We start from the raw sequence: 20,833 nt of genomic DNA on the forward strand, positions 1-20,833 counted from the left end.
CATAGTTTCAAAATGCTAGGGGTCACATTACTCACTCCATGTCTTTTCTCATTTGTTAATTATTAAAGATGCTTTTCCCATAGATGAGAGCCCGGCAACTCTCCCCAGACTCCCCCCCCCCCCTCACCTGTCCACTGACCCTGGACAGAACTGTACGAGGCAAAGCTGATCTTACTGCTGTCCTACTCTGCCTGGCCGCCACCACTCTGCTCTCCTGTTGTTTCCACCCCCGCCCCACCCTTGACTGTGCAGCAGTCGTGACTCTTGCCAGGGAAGATGCGAAGGGCCTTCTGTAAGACTCCCATGCCTTTGGTCCCTGGGGCGCTGCTGGATTCTGGCATTCTCTCTCTAAAGAGCTTTACCCTGTGAGTGTTAGTATATTCTGACAGGTCTGCGGGACGGAAGAGCTACAGTGGCAGGGTCAGGAGAAATCTCTGTTGGTTTTTATTGTTTGTGATTTATTATCACTTCCCCTCTTTTCTGGATTCATTGTTAAAGTCAAGCTCATGCTGAGAAAAACGTGAAAATATATCATGTTGAGAAGGCGCTGACAGGCCCAGAGTCTGATGTGGCTCTTTCTCCTAGCTGCTGCCTCCACAGACGATATAATTCTAGAGAAACACCAATATCTTTTCCTACTTTCCTCATAAATGTCTCATTCCCTGGTCGAAAAGACATCCCATAATAATGGGGGGAACCCCACGTATGCAGCTGTCCACAGCCAAGACGAAGTGTGCATGCCGTGCCGTTGGTTCTATGGGTTTGCGTGACACCTGAACACTGGATGTTCCATTTAAAACAGTAAGACTTTGGGGGCACCTGGGTGGCTCAGTGGGTTAAGCGTCCAACTTTGGCTCAGGTCATGATCAAACGGTTCTCGTGGCTCTCACAGTGAGCTTGACCCCTCCCATCGGGCTCTGTGCTGACAGGTCAGAGCCTGGAGCCTGCTTCAGATTCTGTCTCCCTCTCTCTCTGCTCCTCCCCTGCTTGCTCTCTGTCTTCTCTCTCTCTCTCTCTCTCACTCAAAAATAAGTAAACATTAAAAAAAAATAATAATAAAACAGTAAGACTTTTGAAATCAGTCTATGTGTACACCTCTGGTATGCATGAAGCTTTTGCCTTTAAAGTTTTTCTCAAAATTTTTATTTCTGATCCTTGAAGAACACAGCAGTCTTTTCCCACCCACATGTGGGAACTCAGCCACTCGTAGCCACACAAAGCTGCCTCATGGGAAAGCTCCCGTCCTTCCAGAGTCCCTTGTTGCCGTCACGCACCCACCTCCAGCCCAGAGGCTCAGCCTCCGCCACTCCTCCTCCTGGGGCCAAGACTCCCAGCATGCCCACCTCAGTCTCCACCGGCCCCACAGCCTGGGAACAAATCTGTTCACTCTTTCCTGGGCAGCTCCCTTCCCCATGGTCTTCAGTGTTTATTCCAGACCTTTCCTGCTCTCTCTTCTCTTGCCTCCTGTCCCCCAGGGAAAACTGAAGCCATCAGCCATGTTCTCCCTTCAATTCTATAAATGCATCAACATCCATTTCTCCCTGACCTCTCAGATGCCTGAAGGCAACCTGTCAGTCTTAATACAGTTACAGACAAATTTCTAGTTCCAGAGGTAGAAGTGGAAATGCATGTGCATCGACGCAAGTCTAGAACTTGCATATACCTAGGTGAGCTTTAAACCTTCTGCCCATAAGGAAGAAGGGAAGGGGGGGGGGTGGGAATCCATATATGAAGGGAGAATGAAGTTGCCATCACTTTGGGCCATGGGCTGGGGTCATGATTCTAGGGAAACTTTTTTCCTAAGGCCATTTTGCCCTTAAGATCACCAGATTCTGTAAATGTATTCCAGTCTTTATATTATTGGAACTCCTCTGCTTTGTTTGATACTATTGATAACCCTTGCCTTCTGGGGATCTCAGTCGCCTGGCTTTCCTGGTGGCACCTCTTCTGGCTCTTCTTCAGAGTTCTTGTTTCCTCGGGGGCTCCACTCTTAGAGTAGTCTCATCCCTCTGGAGTAGTCTCATCTACACCCCCTGCCTTAGGTGGGATTCCCCAGAAGCAGACCCTGAGACAAGATTCATGGGGAAGAGATTTATTAGGAAGTATTCCCAGGAGGGGAAGTAGAAGTGAGGAGAAGGAAAGGAGGCCAAGCCAGGGTATCAAGTCAAGTCACATAGGATTGCTGTGGAGGCAGTGCGGGTCAGTCTCAGAGTTGTCCCCACCAGGGTGTGGCTCAGCGTGTGTATACCCCTTTGCCTGTCCTCATTGCTTGGACAGATGTACATCCCGAGGTACTTCTGTCTCTTGTGTTTACAGGTAGAAGAACCTCAGGCAACCAGAGAGCCACATCTGACAGAGTCATGGAGAGCAGGACAAGAGTTAACGTGCACACAGATAAAAAGGCCCCACAGAATGTGAGTGGGGCATGGGCACTGCTGACTATACCTCCTCTCTGTGCTGGAGGCTCCCACATCCCCAGGCCAGCCCCACTCTCTCTTAAAGATCACATATGACTGCTTAGCTGCCCACTTGACATCCTCTTTTCCTGCTGGCCCTACAGCCATCTCACACTGGTAACCCTGTCCCATGGGCCCCATCTGCTCACCTCCTATGGTGGTGAGCCCATCAGTGGTGGCTCAGGTTCTCACGTTCATCCCAGGTCAAAAATGGGGGGTCTTCCAATTCCTCCCTCCTCTCTCCTCCTTGCCCTGGGAGGGTTTAAGTCATCACTATGAACTTTTCTCACAAGTGTTCTCAGTTGGGCCCTTCTCCACTCCTAATACTGCTGTCTCCCTGGTTAGAACTTAACTCGCTGGCACCAATCCAACAGCTCCCGAATTGTTCTTTCTGTCTCTAGTCATCAAGTCCACCTTCCTCACTGCCACCGTGGAGCTTTCCCTGAAACACCTTCTAATTCCGCCACCTTCTTACTTAAAACTCTCCAAAAGCTTCCCTTCACCTCCAGGAAAAACTTCCAAGTTCCTTAATATAGCAGGCACAGCCCTGCACGCCATCACTCCTACCTGTGTTTTACAGTCCCTTCTCTTGCCATTTTTTGCTTCACCCCAGCCCCCTCACTGAGGTCATATAGAACCCTACAGTATTAGTTTGCCAGAGCTGCCATAACAAAATATCACAGACTGGTATGTGGAAATTTATTTCTTACGCTTCTGGAGGCTAGAAGTCCAAGATCAAAGTGTTAGCAGGTGTGGCTTCTTCTGCAACCTCTCCTCTCTGAGCCCACACTTGGTCTTTCCTTTGTGTGCCTGCATTCCTGGTGTCTCTCTGTGTGTCCTGATCTCCTCTCCTTGTAAAGGGTACCAACCAAATGCCTCATTTTAACTTAACTAGCCCTTTAAAGGCCCTGTGTCTAAATCTAGTTGCATTCTGAAGTAGGGCGGGCTAGGGCTTCAACATAAAAATTTTGGAGAAATGTAATGCAGCCCATAACATCTACTGTATGCCTGTTCTTTCTTAACCTCCTTGCCTTGTTTTCATGTGGTCTCTATTAGAATGTCCTCCTCTTATTGCATGACCCCAAATCGTCATGATTCAACACAGATATCACCACATTCCAAAAGTCTCAGGCTCTCTCCTGACAATATAAGCATGTGACCCTCATCTGTAACCCCTAAATGCTCTGGTTGTATCTCCATCCCTCATCTTACTACATTATTTGATAATTAAATTCAGAATGAGCCATGTTATATTGCCAATTATCGACCCTTTTTAACCTACAAACACATTAGTTTCATATGGTCCAACCTAATGCATCTTTCTTCTGAGTCATGAGCCTTGTGAATCCAAGGACTTCTTCACCTCTGTATACCACAGGGTTTGGCACTAAATGGATACTCAATAAATGTTGAAGAAATGAATGTCCTAGACAACATGATCTCTGTCCCTGAGGTTCTTTCTATATTATTTGCAGCGTTGAAATATTGGTCAGAAGACAGTAGATAGAAAAACCCTAGGCTGTATCCTCAGAGTTCTAAGGACTGGGATATTACTGTTGGCAGGTTTAGCTAGAAAGGGTGGCTGGGAAGATGTGAGGTTTGAACTGGGATGGAAAGAAAGGCTAACATTGAGACTGGGAAAGAGCTGGAAGGAAGGGAACTCAAGGAGCAAAGCATGGCAGACGTAAACAGTGAATTAATTGTGGAAATGGACATTAAAGTGAGAATGAGCTTCCTGGAAAGGATAGCCATCAGGAACCCCATGAGACTGAAGGGGGCCAGGGAAGGACAGGCTAAGTAATGGAGTTCCTTAGATGCCAGATTCAAAAGTTTGCACGTGACCATCCAGGCATTGGGGAGCTATTTTCAGTTCCAAGAATGACATAATGAAAATGAGAGTTCTGGGAAGATTACCCAGCCTGTGAGATCACACATGATCAGAGAGACAGAGACTAGAAGCCATTTCAGGAACCCACACCTGAATTTAGAAGAGCTTAGGATCCTCTTCCTGGTTGGCCTAGGGCTCTAAGTGGCTCATTTGGGGCTATTCAAAACTGGTTGGAGAGTCCATACAACTTCAGAGAAGGCTTCTAATAATAGGATGTAAAGCTTTCTCTGATTGCAGATAAGGATTGGATTGACCCACTAAAGGAAGTGGTTGAATATGTGGGCTTTGTGAAGTTTGTTATGACTTTAACAGAGTGAAAGGCAATAGTCCCAGCTCCTTATTGGCCAAAGCCTGGTCTGTCCTGCCTCATTTTAGAGAAACAACAGCTGCGAATGAAGGCCTGGACCCTCTCCAGAGCTTGTCAGTCTTCAGGTCTCAACCCCGGAGAGTAGTCTAGGGTTTAGGAAGCCAGAGTGCCTGGATTTGCATCCTGTTCTGACTCCTCCACTTGCTGAGTGACCTTGACAGAGGTACACAGCATAATAAGCTTTGGTCTCCTCACTCTAACATGGAGATGATAACACAATGGTTTCTACTTTATAGATGAGTAAGAGGGATAATGTGATGAATATGTACAAATCACTTAGAACACATATATTGGGTTGAGTCACAGAGAATTGCCATTTTGGTAGATCTAAAATGGCTCAGTAGTGTCAGTTTCCAATGATTCAACCTACAGTAAACACTCAACACATGTTAGGTACTGTCATCTAGACCCTCTGACACTTGGTCAATATTTACCCAACGAGTGACAGAGGGCACAAGGACACAGCCCTCGCAGCCAGCCCCACTCTCTCTCCTGGTTTGTTCTGGTTTCTCTCTTCTCTCACTGCTGCCACCCTCCTCTGGTGAACACAAAGGCACCCTTCTCCTGTCTCTTTAACAACTGGAGCCTGGAAACACTACTTTTCCTCTTGATTAACTTGGAATTGGCAAGAATGTTCAAAAAGTTAATTTATAAACTTAAATTTTTTTCATTATTTATTTTTGAGAGAAAGAGACAGAGCGGGGGAGGGGCAGAATCTGAGAATCTGAAGCAGGCTCCAGGCTCTGAGCTGTCAGCGCAGAGCCCAACATGGGGCCTGAACTCGCAAACCATGAGATCATGACCTGAGCTGAAGTCGGATGCTTAACCGACTGAGCCACCCAGGCACCCCGAAAAGTTAATTGTATTAAGAAGTTAAGAGGATTTTTTTTTAATTTTTTTTAATGTTTATTTATTTTTGGGAGAGAGACAGAATGCCAGTGGGTGCCCCAAGAAGTTAAGAGGATGTTTAAAGAAGGGGTGGGGGAGCAAGAATGCCTGGTTACCAATGAAAAAGATGGGATTAAAAGCAAAAACAAACCCCCCAAAAAGTTTGAACATTAGACAAAGATGCTTAAACTAATAGCTTGAGGCAAGAATTACCTTGGCAATGCTTCTAAGACAAATGGAATCTTCATACCTTCCTGGAACCTACTTTTGGTCTCATCTGTACATCAGGGCCACACTGGTGTCCCCTCTGGTGCTGCTCACTCGGTACAGTTCCCCTGGCATTCTGTGCAGAATCTGACCACAGCCCTGAGGAGAAAACAATTCTGGCCTCTATGGCTTCAAGCGTTCTTACCTGAGTTCTGACCGCTGGCACTGGCCTGTGCACTTCCTGGGATCTCTACATACATACCTTGGAACTCCTACCCTCTACTCCATCCCTCAAGCCCGGGACCCCCTTCACCTCATTTTTTCTGTCTTGTTCTCTTTTTTTGAGCTGCGCACACTAGCAAGCTAGCTGTATAGACGGTTTCTACCCTTTCGTGACAGGATGGTGCTGTACCTGTGCCAGCATTTTCTGAAAAACCTTAAGGCTCTCCGCTAGCCAGAAACAGACTCTGCCCTTTCCTGTCTCAAAGGCCAGCTCCCTCCCCCTGAGCTGCCCACTCAGTTCCTGTTTCCTGTTGGAGGGACACCCTCAGTTCACACTTCTTTTACCCGACAAAGATGATAGACATGTCCTGAATATTTGAACTCAAATAGCACTCCCTGTTCATCTTGCTGAACCATTCCCTGGTTACTCATCACTCAGGTATTTCTAAGGGAGGGATAGAATTCTCCTTGATAGGCCCCTAATTACATATTTACTGTACATCGTGTTTCATTTTTACAATTACATTTAGTAGGGTTTTTTAAATATAGAAAAACTTAAAGAAGAAATAAAGCAGTTCATAATCACTGCTTAGTTAACCATGGCGTGGGGGTGGGTTTGTTTTGTTTTGTTTTTGTAATAAAAGTACTAAGCGGAAAACCCAGACAGTTTAGAAAGGTGTTAATTCCATCCCCACCATTCCAGTCTTCATTCACCCTAAGATAATCTCTGCTAGCATTTTCTTGTGAATCCTTCCAAAAATAAATTTTGTAAGTATACACGCATACTTCTGTATTGCTCCCCCGTGTGCGACTGATTCATTATAACACTGTTTGCCTGTGAAATATTTTCCTAAAACATAATGCTAGTCCTGTATAATAATAATTCATGTATATAAACCAATCTATAATAATTCACTCTTATTTTGCCTCTGAGGATATCTCACGCACTCAGCCAATCCTAGCATGATGTACACTACATTCATGGCTAGTGAGTGTTAGTTGCCCGCTCAGAAAAACTCTCATCCTCCCTGTACACTTCCCCCGAACACCACCATTTAGTTTGTGTTTTGGCCAATAGTTTTGACCAAGAATGGCTGACAAACAATACAGGTATTTGACTGGACTGCTGCAAGGACACATAAAAAGAATCTTCTACATGTTAAGTTTTATAAGGGCTTCTTCCTCTTTCAAGTCAGTGGTGGAGGAGATAAAGAATAAAAAAGAGGGATTATACTTCTGTTCAAGATTGCACTGGAGGTTCTAGCCAAGGCAGTTAGGTAAAGAAGTGAAATAGAAGGCATCCAGATTGGAAAGGAAGAAATAAAACTATCTCTTTTTGCAGGCAAAATTATTTTATATATAGGAAATCCTAAGGAATTTTCTCTCCAAAAAACTGGCAGAACTAATAAACAAGTTCAATAAGGTTGCGGGATACAAGATCAATGTACACAAGTCCATTGTGTTTCTATACACTAGCTATAAATAATCTGAAAATGAAATTAAGAAAACATTCATTTGCAATAACATCAAAAATAATGAAACAGTAATAAATTTAACAAAAGAAGTGCAATACAGTGGAAAGTACAAAACATTGTTGAAGGAAACTGAAGAATGAAGTAAATGGAAAAACATCTTGTCTTCATGAATTGGAAGACTTAAGATTGTTAAAATGGCAATGCTCAGTGTCAAAATTCCAGCTGCCTTTTTTTTTTTTTTTTTCAGAAATGGACAAGCTGATCCTAAAGTTCATATGGAAATTCAAGGGACCCAGAATAACCAAAATGATAAAGATTGAGGACTCATACTTCTCAATTTCAGTACTTACCACAAAGCTACAGTAATCAACACAGTGTGATTCTGGCATAAGGACAGACATATAGACGAATGGAATAAAATTGAGAGTCTGGAAACAAACTGTTCTTTCTGTTTATGATCAGCTGGTTTTTGACAAGGGTGCCAAGACCATTCAGTGGGAGAAAGAATAGTCTTTTCAACAAATGGCCATGGGGTAACTGGATAACCACATGCACAAAATGAAGTTAGACCCTCTGCTTCATACCACATACAAAAATTAACTCAACATGGATCAAACCCCTAAATGTAAGAGCTAAAAACATAGGTATAGATCTTCATGGCCTTGGATTAAGCAACTGTTTCTTAAACTAAAGAACAAGTGACCAAAGGGGAAAAAAATCAATAAATTGGACTTCACCAAAATTAAAAACTTTTGTGTTTCAAAGGACTCCATCAAGAAACTAAAAAGACAACCCACAGAATGGGAGAAAATATTTGTGAATCGTATATGAGGGACTAGTATTCAGGATATATAAAGAACTCCTATAACTCTTATAACTCAAAAGACAACTCAAATTAAAAATGGGCAAAAGGGGGCACCTGGGTGGCTCAGTCAGTTGAGCATCTGACTCTTGATTTTGCCTCAGGTCCTGATCCCAGGGTCATGGGATCAAGCCCCGTGTCAGGCTCTGTGCTGAGTGTGGAGTCTGCTTGGGATTCTCCCTCTCTTTCCTTCTGCCCCTCTCCCCCATTCATGTGCTCTCTCTTGCTCTCTCTCTCTCTCTCTCTCAAATGATTTTTTTAATGGGCAAAGGATTTAAATAGACATTTCTCCAAAGAAGATATACAAATGGCTAATAAGCACATTAAAAAATGTGACATTATTAGCCATCAGGGAAGTGCAAATCAAAATTTCAGTGAGGTATCACTTCATACCTACTAGGACAGCTATCCTGAAAAGTCAGATAGGAACAAGTGCCACAGAGGATTTGGAGAAATTAGAACCCTTGTACATTGTTGGTGGGATTGTGAATTGGTGCAGCTCCTTTAGAAAGCAGTCTAGTAGATCCTCAGAATGTAGCACATAGGGTTCTCATACAACCCTGCAACTCTACTCCTAAGTATTTACCCAAGAAAAGTGAAAACATAAGTCCAGCCAAAAACGTGTACACAAATGTTCATAGAAACATTGTCCTTAATAGTAAAAGTAGGAACAACCCTAATGTCCATCAGCAGATGAATGGATAAATAAAGTGTGTTATATTCGTGCAATGGAATATCATTCAACCATAGAAAGGAATGGAGTACTGTTATGTGCTACAAAAATAGATGCCTCTTGAAAACATTATGTTAAGTGAAAGAAGCCAGTCACAAAAGGCCATGTGCTGTATGATTTCATTTATTGGAAATATTTGGAATAGGCAAATGGATAGAGACAAGAAGTAACTTAATGGCTGGAGTGAAGGGAAAAATGGAAAACCACTGCTAGTGGGTGTGGGATCTTTTTTGGGGGTGATGAAAATATTCTGCAATTAGGTACTGGTGATGGTTACACAACCTTATGAATATACTAAAACCAGTGAATTATACTTGTTTTTAGTTTTTTTTTTTAATGTTTAATTTTGAGAGAGAACACAAGTAAGGGAGGGGCAGAGAGAGGGGGACAGAGGATCTGAAGCGGACTCTGTGCTGACAGCAGCAAGCCCGATGTGGGGCTCGAACTCACAAACCATGAGATCATGACCTGAGCCCAAGTTGGCCACTCAACTGTACTGAGCCACCCAGATGCCCCTGAAGTTTTTTTAAATGGTGAATTTTATGATATGTGAATTATATCTCAATTTTTTTTAAAGAGAGAGATTGATGGAAATCATTGCATATTTTATAACATTTCATAACATCATTTCAGCCTTAGCAGGGTTGACCAGCAGTGTCTGAAGGAGAGATGGAAGATGAAGTTATGGCAGAAGGCAACTGGTTTTCTCAGGGCATTGGATGAGCCCCAAGGAGCCATATCTAGCACTGGATGCCTGGAAGATATCTCCATAGGGTTTGTGGTATAACAACCCCACCTAGAGATGAGTCACTTCCAAGAAAGCATCCCTCAAGTACAAGTATATACACATGAGTGAGTGTGTGTGTCAATTTGTTTCCACCACATACCGTCCCTTCCATTGTTCTCTTAATAACCTGAGGTGCCTGGGTGGCTCAGTTGGTTGAGCATCCAACTCGATTTCAGCTTAGGTCATGATCCCAGGGTCATGAGATCAAGCCCTGCATAGGGCTCCATGCTGAGTGTGGAGCCCGCTTAAGATTCTCTCTCTCTCTCTCTCTCTCTCTCTCTCTCTCTCTCTCTCTCTCTCTCTCTCTCCGTGTGTGTGTGTGTGTGTCTTCCTCTCTCCCTCCCTCTGCCCCTCTCCCCTGCTCACACACTCTCTCAAATTAATAACCACAATAAAAACTAAAAAAATAATAATAATATAGTCCTGACTCTAGTTCTATTATCAACACATGTAGGTTTTGTTTTTTTTTTTTAACTACTGCAGAATATTCCAGGATATGAGTGTCCCACAACCAACTAACCACTTGTCAACCACTGGACATTTTGGTGATTTCTAGCTTTCTGCTTTTCCAAACAATACTGTGGTGAATGGTCTTACTGTTAATGCACAGCATGTTAAATATAAGACCTAAATAGTACTCAGTTGCCCGCAAGGCTGAGAAGAGAGCTCTTCTCCCAACTACTCATCTTGTTTTACATCCTGGTGCATACTGGGCTTCAAACCCAGGCAAGCCCTCCACCCCCCTGTGGCTACCAGTCCTCAGCTCTGTGCCATTCTCCACCAAGGAGGGAAAGTCCTTCTCCAGCTCCCACAGACCATCTGCTCCTCTTTGAGTCATAAGATGAGACGAATCTTCCCACCATCTCAGCACACAGCAGCACACATGCTGTTGGTGTTCAAAAAGTGCTTCCAGCCCCCCTTACAAAATGAAGCCAGTGTTTGTCTCATTTGTCTCTTTCTGGGATAGTGTCGTGGTTTTTTGTTTGTTTGTTGTTGTTTTTTTTTGATGCAGTACAAAAAAGTTTTCCCTTATTACCTTTTCTCCTGAAATCACCTCCTGTAATTTCCAAGTTCTCTGTAGTCCTATGTTCTGAATGTGTATAGCTGACGGACAGCTTGCCTTTCGTCATGATCACCCTAGCGCTGAATAGAGTATGCGGCTCCTTTTAACCTGGATTCTGAGGATTCCAGTTCAGGTTTACTGCATATGCACCTCTTTTGCCTTCGCCCTCTCTCCTAGACTACAACTCTGTAAAAAAGTATAATGAAAGCCTCTTATGCTTGGATCATATACTCTTACGCTACATCTATCCCCAAATATATGTGGTTGAATAAAATTAAGTTTCCTCTAATTCATTTACGTGTGTGTGTGTGTGTGTGTGTGTGTGTGAAGTTTATTTATTTATTTTGATAAAGAGAGAGAGCAGGGGAGGGGCACAAAGGGAGGGAGAGAGAGAGAATCCGAAACAGATTCCACACTATCAGCACAGAGCCCAACACGGGGCTTGAACCCAAGAAATGTGAGATCACGACCTGAGCCCAAGTCAGATGCTTAACCGACTGAACCACCAAGCTCCTTGTGTGCTTGTTTTAATCAGAATTTTTAATCAGAATCACCCTTGATGCTGATTTGGCATGACCAAGGCTACATAGCAAACCTGTTGACTCCACTATAGTGGATGAATAATGTTTTACATCTAAATACTGCAGCTTAAATAATTCTGGGTTATTTTATCTTCTAAAATCCTAGAACATTAGGGTCAGAAAGGACCTTGAAAGTGATTCTGCCTAACCTTCTGTATCCCTGACAGACAGCTACCCAGCTTCTACCAAAGGATTTCCAGGATCCAATTCTCCCTGCTCTGGCAAGCAGCAATTTCCCTGTGGGTATGCCCATCTTAAAATGGCCTTCCTCAGACTGGGCTGGAACTGCCTCCTTGTACGTTCTTCCAGGTCATCTTCTTTACCTCCAGAGTTACACAGGATTTGCCTTGTTCTCACCCAAACAAATCCACATGTGTGGAGACCATTGTCTTTCCTTTCCTGGTCACTAGGTCCCAAGATTTGGAAATCTGTCATACCTAATGCAAGGTTGGGAGAACCCTTGCCTTCCTGGGCTTGGTCCTTTGTTGTTGTCTTCATTGACAGTGACTTTCTCCAGATATGACACCTGAACTGAACACAGTGCTGTTTGCAGTTACACCTTTGAAGAATTCAGTGGGACTATTCCTGCTTCTCTTGTCCGGCTAGGCCAGAAAAGAATGGACAAGTACTGATCAAGTTGGATGCACTCACATATATACCATATTTCGTTTTTAAACCAGTATCCTACACCTTCTAATGGTGGTCCTACCATTCCAATCCCCACACATTTTTCTCTCCTCAGTAACGTTCATTGAGTGCTTCCGATGTGCCAAACACTTTTCTAAGCACTCTATGTACATGATCTCATTTTGTCCTCAAAATGGCCCTATGAGATGGGTTCTGGTACCATCTTCCTTCCCATGTGAGAGATGAGGAAACCAATGCATAGGGGTGTTAAGCAGTTGGCCACTTTTCTACAGCCAGTGGGTGGCAAGCCGGGATGCAAGTAGAGGAAAGTCTGGCTCCAGAGCTCAGCTCTTGACCACTGCTCTGGACTCTGTCTGATGCCCTCCCCAGCAGTACTTCCAACTACCTTCTCATTGCTCCTGTTGAGCCCACCTACCAGTGTGGTTATTATTTTGGAAGTCACATCAATCGCTGTTGAGTTTATGGGGAAAGACTTATTCTTTCAAACCTCTTTGTTCTTATTAACTATTGTCTTATTAATTTTGGATCTTCATGTCAGCATGTGCTTGCTGTTCTTGCCTGTGGATGCTGTCAATCAACCAGCTAGACTCCCAGCTTGGACTAAAATGCAAATCTGTTACACCAGTACATCGTCATTCCTGGGGCTCAGCCTAAGTAGTACTCCCTCCTGGTTCTAGCCAGTAATTAATCAACAGCCTTGAGTTCTGTTTTTTAACCTAAAAGGCATGAAACAACCACTATGCACTCACCACTGCTACATCCATTCTGCCAGCTGACTTCTGTCAGGATGCCTGATGCCCGCAGTGAATTTATGGAAGTGGCCCTCCAGATTCTATGTTCACTCCTATAGTTCCTCATTTTCTGTTCTAAGAGCTCACAAGCTCTGTGTGAGTCACAGTCACGAATTTCGTCTTTCCTCCTCTTAACCCCTCTTCCTTAGCAAATGAGAATAACATTTGTCTGTCCCCACCAGTCCCTTTCCTGTTGTCTCCGTTGGTGATGTCCCCAGAGGTCTATGATTGCCAATGGAAGCTTTCAGAGTTGTGGCATGTCCCTTACTGGGGCCTGGCGTCAGAACTCTTCAAGGAGGAGGGAGCCCCCGTCACCTGTCCCAGGCGTCAGTTCCCACAGAACAATGCTGTTCTGCCATGTGCAATTTGAAAATCATTCTCCTTGGCAGGAAAGTTGAAGCAAAGTGGGAGTTCAAGTACTTCTGTTGGTTCCGTTGTGTCTTCACACCTGGTCTTTTTTATGCTCCAAACAATCCCTCTAAAGCCCCTTTTGTTGTCCTAAACATTCTCCATTAGCATCAGCTCCTTCTGACTTTTTGCCTTCCTGACAAGGATTTTATACTTCTGGGCTCTTATATTTAGCTTTGGTTTTTTTCTCTCTCCAGCATCCCCCACTTTCATCTTTCGCACATGGCCTCTGAAAATTCACCTCATCGGAAACCTCCTGGGCAGCCATCTTGGTGTCTTTGCTCTTTGTTGTCTTCCTTATGTCCTTTGAAGACATGTCCAAATTACCTCTGGCTCAGACCATTGTATTAATCTCTATTTTATTTTATTTTTTTTCCTCTGGGATTTTGTTTCCTAGGGAGTTCTGATTTATGGGCCCTCAAAAACCTGAGGACTGTTTTGGTTTTGTACTGATGCTCATTGCTTCCCGCTTTTCGAAATTTCATCCTTCATTTTCCTACCCTGCTTATCAGAGCTGGTGGACTTTGTATTTTCTACAGTTCCGCTAACTACAGATCTTTCCTTGGTCACCTTCAGCAGCTGACCTCTCTTTCTATAGGTTCTGACCACTGGCTCCTTTCACCATCAGGGGTTACAACATACGTCTGCACTTTTCTCTGGCTCCTTGGAGGGAAGCTTCCTTCTGTCTTAAATCATCTTAGCAATTGCCTTTTTCAACACCAGAGCAATATCCTGCTGTGTCTGCTACAGGATAATGGTCCCTGATGGGGAAGAGAACCTTCAGGCTGGATAACTGTTAAATCCATTGTGAAAAGCACACAGATAATCAAACTTGCCAAACGGTAGCTCTGACACAACACAACTTCATTAGTTAAAGGTGTGCACAACTTTCTGTCCACTTCTCTCTGGTAGCACAGTCCACAGTCAGGTCGGTGGCAAGGATGCACATTTTATAGATGGGAAAGTTGCTGCAAAAACAAATGGAGAATATAAGATTCCTGTACTTTGAATTATTTGCGCCTTCATTTTTTACCCAGGATTTTAGAAATCTTCTCACAGAGTGGTGTAGACTATGGGCTTGTGTGTCAGAAATATGCCCAGACCTAGCTCACAAGAACTTTAGGCAACACCTGAAATTTGTTGTTTCTTTTTATTCGTTTTCTGCTGATTCTTCAAGGAGCAGATTTAAAGACTGACCCCTGCAGGGTTTACACTCAAAATTGGGTTTCTCAAAGGGAAGGTCTAAGTCCTCATTACTGTGCCGTACCTTCTTTAAAATACTTTTTATTTTGCAGTAATTTTAGACTCACACGAAGTTATTAAAACTAGAGGTTCTGTGTACCCTTCGCCCAGCTTCCCCTAGTGATAACGTGTAGGACCACAGAGTGAGGTCTTTTGTTAATGCCTTTGCCTGTCATAGGCGGGGTCAGCTGGTGTTCCCTGAACTCCAGTCAGAATGCATTATGCCGATGACAGCATTCATGCTGTGCTTACAAAATGCCAACAGGAATTCTGGCTAAGTGCTACTAGATGCTACAACAGCCTGATGAGGTGTCATGGTCACGATCGCTGTCCCCTTTTTTACAGATGAAAGAACAGGCTTCGTGGGGTTGCTTGACTTGCGTGGTTCTTAAGCGGCAGAGTTAAAATTCACACCCAAACTCTTACCCAGTGTTTACACTGCTTCCTCTGTAGGTCCCACATGCGCATGTGGGGCTCAGATAAGTACCAGGAGGCCAGTTTCTGGACAAAGGTAGTGTTTAACTTCCTCCATTGTGGTGGCATGAGTGAGGCCCAACTCCTGGCCTTTCACACCTGGCAGGTCAGCTGTGATGGATAGACAGACAAGCATGTTGAAAAGCTAACGGCCTGTGGTCTCATTTCTTTCTCTCTCATTTCTGGGATGCTTAGTTTCTGGCTCAGGCACAACAGTGGAGAATTTATAGATGAAGATATCTCGTGGCTCTCACTTCTACTGCCAAGGGGTAGGAGATGGAGAAGGCTGGCAGACGGCCCGTCTGGGCGGTGGCAGAACAGGAGGTGTTCAGACCCAAGCTGACACGCCTGAGCACCTTTTGGAGGCATTTTCCCAAATCCCACCTTTGGTGATACTCCTACAGAATTGGTCCTTTCTTCGGGAGGTTTGAGTCTAAGTGAAATCACTGTGTTATCAAAGATCACTGCTATCTGACAGTTCTTTCAATGTCCATATTGCTTCTGAGCGCAGCGGAAAAGGAAGGAGGCAAGGAAGGGAAAGGTCATGCTAATCTCGGTTGTTGCATTTGGTGCCAGGTCCAACAGAGACCAAGGACATTTAAGCCCAAACGACCTTGGTAACTTGATCTCCCACATTCCATGTATTCCAGCCAAGGAAATAAACACTGGTGTGTCATGTTAGAGAGATGCTTAACACTTTTGTGTTCACAAAGTGCCTTCATGTTATCTGAGCGTCATCACGCTCTGGATAGGTGAGGAAACTGAGCTTCAGGGAGGGTAAGCCACCTGTCCCAGTTTCTCCACTTCTATTTGGCGCATCCACCACGGGGGCCTGGATCTTGGGGACACCTCAGAGTTCAGCAAGGACTTCAGTGTTCCAGCCTCAACTCTGCCACTAACTGGCTTTGTGGTCTTCCCCAGGCCTCACTTTCCAGCACTTTAAATGGACATAATCATAGTACCTGTCCCAGCAGGTTCTTGTGAGGGTAGAAGGACGTCATATGTAAGAAGAACTCTGCAGAGTACCTGGCACAGGAAATGGTAGCTGTTAGTATTAATTCCATTCTCCATCCATCAGGAATGAATCTGGCTACAATTAATAGAATAAAGCGATTTTGGCTTAAACAAATGAGGGTTCTTTTTCTCAGACAATAAAAAGTTTGAAGGCAGTCAGTCTCGGGCTGGCCAGCAGCCGAATGATACCATTAAAGACTATTTATGTTATTTCTTTGGTTGATTCTAGTCTCCATAGCATATTGACTTACTGCCTCCAGGTTGCAAGGTGGCTGCTGTACCTCCATCTTCCAGTCATATTTCCCTCTTTTGTAAGGAAAGCAAAAGCTTTCCAAGAACCCCACTTCAACCACAGTAGACATCTGCTTTTGTCCCATTGACCTGGACCGTGTCTTCTGACTATTCATAGCTGCCAGGACACTTGGAAAGTGAGCATTTAACTTTTCAGATTTAATTGTATAAGAGGCAGGAGAGAAGGTGGATGAGAATGGGATTGAGCCAAATTACATTTGCCACAGCTCTTCCTGCCTCTCACAGTGTCGTTTGAAAAACATACTGCAGGGACACCTGGGTGGCTCAGTCGGTTGAGCCGCCAACTCTGGATTTCGGCTTAAGTCATGATCTCGCAGTTTGTGAGATCAAGCCCTGAGTTGGGCTCTGCACCGACAACACGAAGACTGCTTGGGATTCTCTCTCTTCCTCTTTCTCTGCCCCTCCCTCCCTCTCCCTTTCTCTTTCTCTTTCTCTCTCTCTCTCTCTCTCTCTCTCTCTCTCTCTCAATACGTAACTAAACATTAAAAAAAATTAAAATAAAGAAAAACGTACTTCATTGGTCCTCAGGTGTAGAGGGCTTCGTTAATGCTAGTCATGTGTTCTCAGCACATGAACAGCAAACTCCCTTTCTACACAGATTCCCTTTTATTCTCACAAAATGTGTACTGCTTCACGTGCGTCTATTTTTTCTTAACTTTCTAACTGAAATGTAACATGCATGAAGCACACAGATACTTCTAGATGGCTCAGTATATTTTTACCTATGTATCCTTGTGAAAGTACCACTGAGATCAATATATAGAATGTTCCCAGCATCTCAGAGACCCTCCTCTTTTTCCCTGCTCTGTCAATACTTGCTCCCAAGGGTAACCATTGTTCTGATCTCCATTCTCAAAGGTCTGTTTTGCCTGTTCTTTGACTACAATTATTTAAATGCAATCATACATTGGCATGTGCTCTTTTTAGGTGTGCCTCCTGTCACTCACCCAGGAGAGTCATCTGTTTTTGCATGGAATGGTAGTTCCTTTGTTTCCTGCTTTCTCTCTGTGCTTTGTCTCTCTGCACAGACCTGGGGGTAAATGGCATCATGAGAACCGAAGTAGGACAGCAGAGCAAGTCACCTTCTTCCCACTCATGGAGTATCTTTTCCTTGTAAAAACCACTCCCTTTGATTTCTCACAAAGCTTGCCTGCACACTGCTCTCTCCGCCACAACGTCTACTTTAAAAGGAACCTCTTGGAGACCTGTACGTTTGCCTTGGATGCTGTGAGCATAAAAGAATTTTCTTGAACACCTCTTCATTTGGAGAAGGTGGAAGAACAAAGTAAGAGAGGGACGCTTTCTGGAAAGACATTTTTAGGCAAAGGAAAAAAGAAGCACCAACTAAAGGCATCATCAGGGACGCCTGGGTGGCTCAGTCGGTTGAGCGTCCGACTTTGGCTCAGGTCATGATCTCACGGTCTGTGGGTTTGAGCCCCGCGTCGGGCTCTGGGCTGATGGCTCAGAGCCTGGAGCCTGCTTCAGATTCTGTGCCTCCCTCTCTCTCTGCCCCTCCCCTGCTCACTCTCTCTCTCTCTCTCTCTCAAAAATAAACTTTAAAAATAAAATAAAATAAAATAAAATAAAATAAAATAAAATAAAATAAAATAAAATAAAGGTGTCGTCAGGAACTTGAGCTAGAAGGCAACCTTCAGAGCAGACATTTACATTGGTCTTCTGTGTCCCTCCCCTTCTGATAGTCTCAGTTTAAAGTTTAAGGCCTAAGACACTCACAGCCAAGTCTGCCTCTCTTGGGGCTGGGAAAGCTGGTTTGAATTCAAGCCGACTCTGAGAAGCCTTCCTCCTGCCAAGGCTGTGGGTGGTGGGCTTTCCCTATCAAAGCCAGTGCGGCTTTCTTTATAAAAACGCTCAATCCCAGGACAAACTTGAGAGCAGGAATAAAGCCGATGCGTTTCAATGGAGTCTTAAATGAAGATGAAAGAGACTAGTTACAGCCGCAAGTATGGTCATGTATGTAAGTCAGGGATCAAGCACAAAAATGGAAACTATGCAGTTAGCTCCATCGGCCAGTTGTTGTCTCTCCTTTAGGAATCTGCTGGTCCCGTGCCTTGTGTCTGCCGGGATAATGTACTGGAATATTCAGCAGAGACTTAATCAGAGGTTCTGGCTTGGCAGCTTGAACACACTGCAAAGGTACTGACCGGCAAGCTGGGCCATCCTCAGATACTTCCATTTGGGTACAGCGTCCTTACACCCTTGTGTCTGTGAGCATATGGATTGCAGGGGTGAGCCACTGAAATCCATTGCCTCTAATATCAGATGACCAACCTTGAATTTAGCAGTATTTGTTGCTTTCAAAGATTTTATTAAGTTGATTAATTATTGTATCCCTGGCCCTTGCTAGGGGCTTTGCATGTATTTTCTCAATTATTCTCCATAGGACCTGGGGAGTTAGGTAGGATTAGTCCTGGTTTGCAGATGAGTAAATTGAAGACAAGAGAATCTAAGTAATCTGCCAGTAATTAACAAGTAGTAAGAAGTGGGGTTGAGATTCAACACCAGGTCTCTCAGATTAAAGGCCATGGACCTTGAAACACCACACTACTTTTGAAAAATAAGCGCCCCCCTGTCTGATATGTCAGCCCTCTGGTCAGCCCTTCCCTCCCCTCACCCCAAATCATGCTCTTCAGTGTGTCCAATAAGTGACTGGTTTTAGAACAGCTGAAGGCTGCAAATACGTTGCCACTTATTTTGATTTTAGCTAGTTGTTGAACCTTCTTTGTTATGCACTTATATTTTTAAAGGGATTTTTAAAAAATACTTGACACTATAGAGCAAAATGAAAAACACCCTGATAGATAATAAGCAGACATTGGTTTCAATGCTGATATCACCACAAGTCGAAACAAGCTGGGAGACTGGGGATGCAGACTTAATTTCGGTGTGCCTCAGTTTCCCTCATTTGTGAAGCAAGAAGGTTAACATGTAGGATGTCAATGTCTTCCAGTTCTAAAAACGTGGGCTTCTACAACTTCTGTTTTTGTTTTTGAGATTGTAAAATGGCCTCGGAGTACAAACATTTCTTAAGCCTTGAACTACTTAAATGCAAATTAAGAGAAGTGGATAACATTGGGGCTTTCAGAATTTTTTGAAAATGATATTAATTCTTTATCCTTCCAAGTAAAGCTGCATTTTCCATTGCATTTCCCAGTTCATCACTCCCACTGAAAGAAAAGCCCATCGGTTCTTAAATAATTCATATTGGAGCTCAGATTCCTTGAGGGTCTGGCAAGCTTTAATCTTGGATAAGATGATGTAAAATATTGCCAATAGCCAACCTCAGGTTGCCAACCCAAATATAAATCCCTCCTTGTTTAGTACATGAATTTATAATATAAACTGTTTTAAATTATACCTGGTACAATTGAACAGAACTCAGACACTGTTGAGCAACTTTGAAAATAAGAAATAAGATGATGTTACGGTTTAATTAGTTCAGAATGTGCATACTTAAAATTTTTCTGCATCATTTTAGACCCAATAAAGAGAAGACTGGCCATGTGAGTGACTCAGGATCATCTGTCGTCAAACATGGGCTCAATCCTGAGAAGGTCTTCATGCAGGTTCATTATTTAAAGGTACGTGTAGCAAGTGGCAGAGGCCAGTTGTTCCGGGGCAGCACTTTTTAGGTTATACATGTAACCAGGGAAGACTAATCACATGGCTGGTGCCAAACAAAAACATTATCCACATTGTAATGTCATTTGACTGGGAAGATATCTTGATTGTCGCATAATTAAAACATGTCATACCCCCCAAATGAGACATGAATCAAATTCCCTGCCCTGCACTTCCCTTCCCTCTGCTTCCTGTCACTTTTGAAGAACAGAATCTTGAAATTGCTGTTAGGTTCCAAGTAGAAGACAGGAGTAATAAGGAAGTATTTTACATTGCAAAGGCTTTTCCTCATAGCTGAGGGTGGCAGGAGCTGGGCCCCTCTTCACTTTTGGTCCATGAGGGACATCAGGCTTCATGTAAACAAAGGAAAAACAAGATGGTGATACCATTAACCGAAGAATTGCAAGCAAAGTAGGCCTTCCTTAATTTCCAGGACCCGCCTTACTGGTAAGGGTATGGAAGGCAGCCCAGGACAGGCCAGAAAGAACACTTTACATGTGCATAAAGCACTGGTGGGTGAGTTAGAGTTGGCTGTGTTTTCTCACAAACCCCTGACAGGCATCTTTTTTTTTTTTCCCCCTCCTTTCTTCTAGGGCTATTTCCTTCTCCGGTTCCTTGCCCAAAGACTTGGAGATGACACCTATTTTGCATTTTTAAGAAAATTTGTGCACACCTTTCATGGGCAGTTGATTCTTTCTCAGGTAATTTATGAGTCATCATGAGTCCATGATATATAATTGGAGGGAGTGTGGTATGTAGGGACTAGGTTATGTGAG

At 43.7% G+C, this 20,833-nt stretch overlaps 1 protein-coding gene across 16 annotated transcripts in view; it reads left to right on the forward strand.

Moving 5' to 3' along the window:
• AOPEP (aminopeptidase O (putative)) overlaps nt 1–20,833 on the forward strand; it is a 342,850-nt gene that overhangs the window by 196,923 nt on the left and 125,094 nt on the right. For 12 of the 16 annotated variants that reach the window (XR_008424187.1, XR_008424185.1, XR_008424186.1 and 9 more), the window contains exons 8-9: nt 19,915–20,017; nt 20,651–20,758. Coding sequence is in view for 13 of the 16 variants with exons in the window: in XM_053907853.1 (XP_053763828.1) it covers nt 19,915–20,017; nt 20,651–20,758 (211 nt within the window). In the remaining 3 variants the exon portion in view is untranslated. Of the gene's footprint in view, nt 1–2,316; nt 3,893–7,750; nt 9,689–9,731; nt 11,238–18,467; nt 18,573–19,914; nt 20,018–20,650; nt 20,759–20,833 lie in introns of those variants that run through there. The other 4 variants (XM_053907863.1, XM_053907861.1, XM_053907862.1 and 1 more) reach the window with 4 other exon arrangements.

Source organism: Panthera pardus, unplaced genomic scaffold (assembly GCF_024362965.1).
Source record: "Panthera pardus isolate Hobbes unplaced genomic scaffold, ASM2436296v1 HiC_scaffold_20, whole genome shotgun sequence".
Lineage (NCBI taxonomy): Eukaryota > Metazoa > Chordata > Mammalia > Carnivora > Felidae > Panthera > Panthera pardus.